This window comes from Microplitis mediator, chromosome 3 (assembly GCF_029852145.1).
Source record: "Microplitis mediator isolate UGA2020A chromosome 3, iyMicMedi2.1, whole genome shotgun sequence".
NCBI classification, from domain to species: Eukaryota; Metazoa; Arthropoda; class Insecta; order Hymenoptera; family Braconidae; genus Microplitis; species Microplitis mediator.
The window spans coordinates 1,977,389-1,980,895 of record NC_079971.1 but is presented as its reverse complement, the minus strand read 5'-3'; the positions used below and the strand labels follow the sequence as shown (position 1 = coordinate 1,980,895).

Here is a 3,507-nt window from a genome sequence, read left to right as displayed (position 1 = left end):
AAACTGACGTCTTATTTATGGAGTCTTCAAGAACTCTTAATTAAGAGTTCTTAAAAATGACACCTTTAAGAAGTCATTATAAGACTTCTTGAAGACTCCTTCAAAAATACTTCGTAAAGCAGTCATTCTGACTTGAATGCTGTCTGGGTAGGTAAACAGAGTGTCCGTAATAACAATTCTGTTCAATAAACTTCTGTCTCATTGAACCCTACCCGCCTCTATACTCAAGTTGGACTGCGGGTGATGTCAGCCACCTTCACCCTGATCTAAAATCGTTTTGTTTCATTCCTCGTCACCCAATTTACTGTTTCACCAGATCTTTATTTGAAAGTTTAAATTTCTGCCTCCGTTTGTCTGAAGAATGGCGCATGCGTTAATTTTTATCATCAATTGTTTTCTCAGCAGAGAAAAGAACGTATCTTCCCTCCAAACAGGCCAGTAATTTACACTTCCGGTTCAGGTATCGTGAAAATAAATTTATAATAATTAATTTTCTTGTTTTACAGAGGATTAATTGCACTGAGGTCACTGTTGCAGATATATCTATGTGCGTTTTGTATTAACAAAAGAAGTTAACCAGCAGATACAAGCACATGGCACTGGAGGACCGTTAGCCAACAAAGCAGAAAAAAATAATATAAAAAGACGCTAACCAAAAAAAATAAATTCCTTTGAATAAGAATTTAATAAAAAAGTTGTTTAATTATTTAAAAAATGTATATATTCAAGCCGCATGTCTTTACTGAACACTCTTTAAACAGTATTGTAAATCCTAAAGGAAGAACGGACGCAAATGTACGATGTGATGGTAAAAATTTATATATTTACCAACGCGACTATACACATCATGTAGAATTTCATTACATCTGGGCGTACAATTTAGCTGGACAACAATGGAGATTAATAAGGAATGAAAGTATTTCAAGACAATTACATGATGATGATGATTCAATTCTTGGTACTATTAATGAATCAAATTATTTAGTTGTTTGCTCAACACCTTTCGAAGACGAACCGTCAAGTCGCAAATGTCAATTACATATTTGTGATTTAAACACCGAGTATATTCTTGTCCAGGGCGCGAGTGGACAAATTCCGCAGCCTTCATTTGCACTTAATTTAATTAATCATGGAAAATATTTGTATACTGTCGGTATCACGAGAGAAGTTGGTGATTTTTCCGATGTATATAAATTAAATATGGAAAATCTTGTATGGGAAATAGTTTATATCTGTCAAGGAGTTGATGCCAATGAACCAATTGGTAGAGTAGGTCATACTTTAGTTTATGGGAACAATATGATTTATATATTCGGTGGTGATTATCAAGGTCCCGGACAGAATCCATTTTCTTTTCTCGTAAGCAATTTCATCACGCTGAAAAATTTTTTTCTAAAGGAAAATATTTATGTGAAATTTTTTATTTTAGCGTATTCCGGCATTTGATTTAGAAAACTGCTGCTGGAAAACAGTTAACACTCTTGGTGATGAAAATCACATGCCGCATTTTCCAACTCAAAGAGGAGATTTCGCAGTAACGAGTTACACTGACCCAGATTCTGGTGAAGAAAATGTTATAATATCTGGAGGAACAGTTGATTATAATGATGCCTTCAATGAAATATTCAATGATGTCTGTAATGATGCCTTGAATGATGTCTGGAGATTGAATCTCACGAGTTTAAAATGGACGTGTCTCGAAAGATTTGGTACTGTCTTACCTCAACACATTGAAAATCATTCAATGGGTATTTCTCCTGCTGGAAAATTATTTACATTTGGTGGAGATATTTTTGGTGATGACCCGGAAAAAGTATTTATTATTTAATTAATATACAATCCCTGGCGGTTTTGAATCACCCTGGGAGTGGAAACACGGTGGAATCACGGTCGATCCAGGGTGGTTACACGGTGGGTTTGTGCCATTTTATCACCCTGATTCCACGGTGTTTCCACGATGGTTACACAGTGTACCCACCATGATTCCGCGGTGTATTCACCGAGATTCCACGGTGTATCCGCGGTAATTACGCGGTGTACGTGGAATCATGGTGGGTACACCGTGTAACCATCGTGGAATCACGGTGATAAAATGAAAAAAAACCCACCGTGGATCCACCCTGATTCCATGATGGTTACACGGTGTACCCACCATGATTCCACGGCATATTCACCGAGATTCCACGGTGTATCTGCGGTAATTACGCGGTGTACGTGGAATCATGGTGATAAAATGAAAAAAAAAAACCCATCGTGGATCCACCGAGATTCCAGGATGTTTCCAGGGTGATTCAAAACCGCCAGGGATTGTTAATTGTGAATGCTATTAATGATTGAGTAATGAATTATGATGATTTATTTAGAAAACTCGCATTTCTTCTTTACACTCAACTTGGCTCAGGATTCCCACACTCGAAGACATATGTTGGGAAGCTGTTTTCCATTACTATCCAAACTTGATATCAATGACTGACAAAGAAATTACTGCCCTCGGTATCCCACCGAAATTACTCAAGTCCCGTATTAATTAATAAAATATTAATTGTATTTATTTTTTATTTATAACACAATAGCTCTCAGAATTATTATCGTCATAAATTTATTTGAAACTACATTTGTTACAAGCTCCAGTAGATCAATCGATCATAAGAATCTTTTTAAAAGTAAAACATTTTTTACATTCAAAAATTTTTCAAATATTCATCAACATTTAAAATAAATAATCCAACTTAAATTATTTTTAAAGTTAACTGTTAGTTTTTTATGATAAAAAATGTCAATAAAAAATTTAATGTCTTTGTTATTATGCTCTAATTATTTATATCACTAATTAGACTGTTTATTTTTAATTTACATAAAAAATTATATTTTTTTCCTCAATTATTACTTCTCCTACGAATACGAAAGCATCCTATTCTAGCCCGACAATAAACGTCTGTTGTAGAACATGATGATGATAATAAAATACTACTGGAGATGATGAAAAATATCAGTGCAATTTTAAATAACTTCATTTTTGTGTGAATTTTCTACAAAAAAAAAATAATAATTAATGCAATTATTGAGTTATGTAATGGCAGTAATTTTTTTTCTATGAAAAACGTATACTTAAAAATTAATTAATTACGATAATGGAAATCTATAAATTTTTTACTTACGATTCTAACATTCAGATAAATAATTTAAAAAATTTTAAGCTCTACTTCGAGGATTTAATGGCCAACTGAATTTTTTAAAGCAACTTTCATCCAATAAACTAACATGACAAATAGAACAATAATTAACAATAGATAAAAAGACCATTAATATATTTTTAGTTGTGATATAAATCATATATATTAGACCAGGTTTTTAAACCAAATTAATTTGTAACGACAATAAAAAATTAAGTTGCTATTAAAAGTATTAATAAGAATTATTCGAATAGCAGCCGAGATAAATTGATAATTTTTATAAAATGAAAAGTTACTTGACGCAGAAATGGTATCCATAGTTTGGATACCAACT

General features: G+C 32.8%; 1 protein-coding gene across 1 annotated transcript; it reads left to right on the top strand.

Annotated features, from left to right (window-relative positions):
* The first annotated feature begins 408 nt into the window (after nt 1-408).
* LOC130665090 (kelch domain-containing protein 10 homolog) lies at nt 409-2,747 on the top strand. The gene is made up of 4 exons (XM_057465359.1): nt 409-460; nt 538-1,359; nt 1,430-1,813; nt 2,364-2,747. The coding sequence occupies exons 2-4, from the start codon at nt 715-717 to the stop codon at nt 2,529-2,531; spliced, it is 1,197 nt and encodes a 398-aa protein (XP_057321342.1). The 5' UTR covers nt 409-460; nt 538-714; the 3' UTR covers nt 2,532-2,747.
* The last annotated feature ends 760 nt before the right edge of the window (nt 2,748-3,507 follow it).

Coding starts and splice junctions, on each gene's coding strand:
- LOC130665090 (XM_057465359.1), top strand. CDS start 715: ATGTATATATTCAAGCCGCATGTCTTTACTGAACACTCTTTAAACAGT. Junction 1,360..1,429: donor AGAATCCATTTTCTTTTCTC/GTAAGCAATTTC, acceptor TTTTTATTTTAG/CGTATTCCGGCATTTGATTT. Junction 1,814..2,363: donor TTGGTGATGACCCGGAAAAA/GTATTTATTATT, acceptor TGATTTATTTAG/AAAACTCGCATTTCTTCTTT.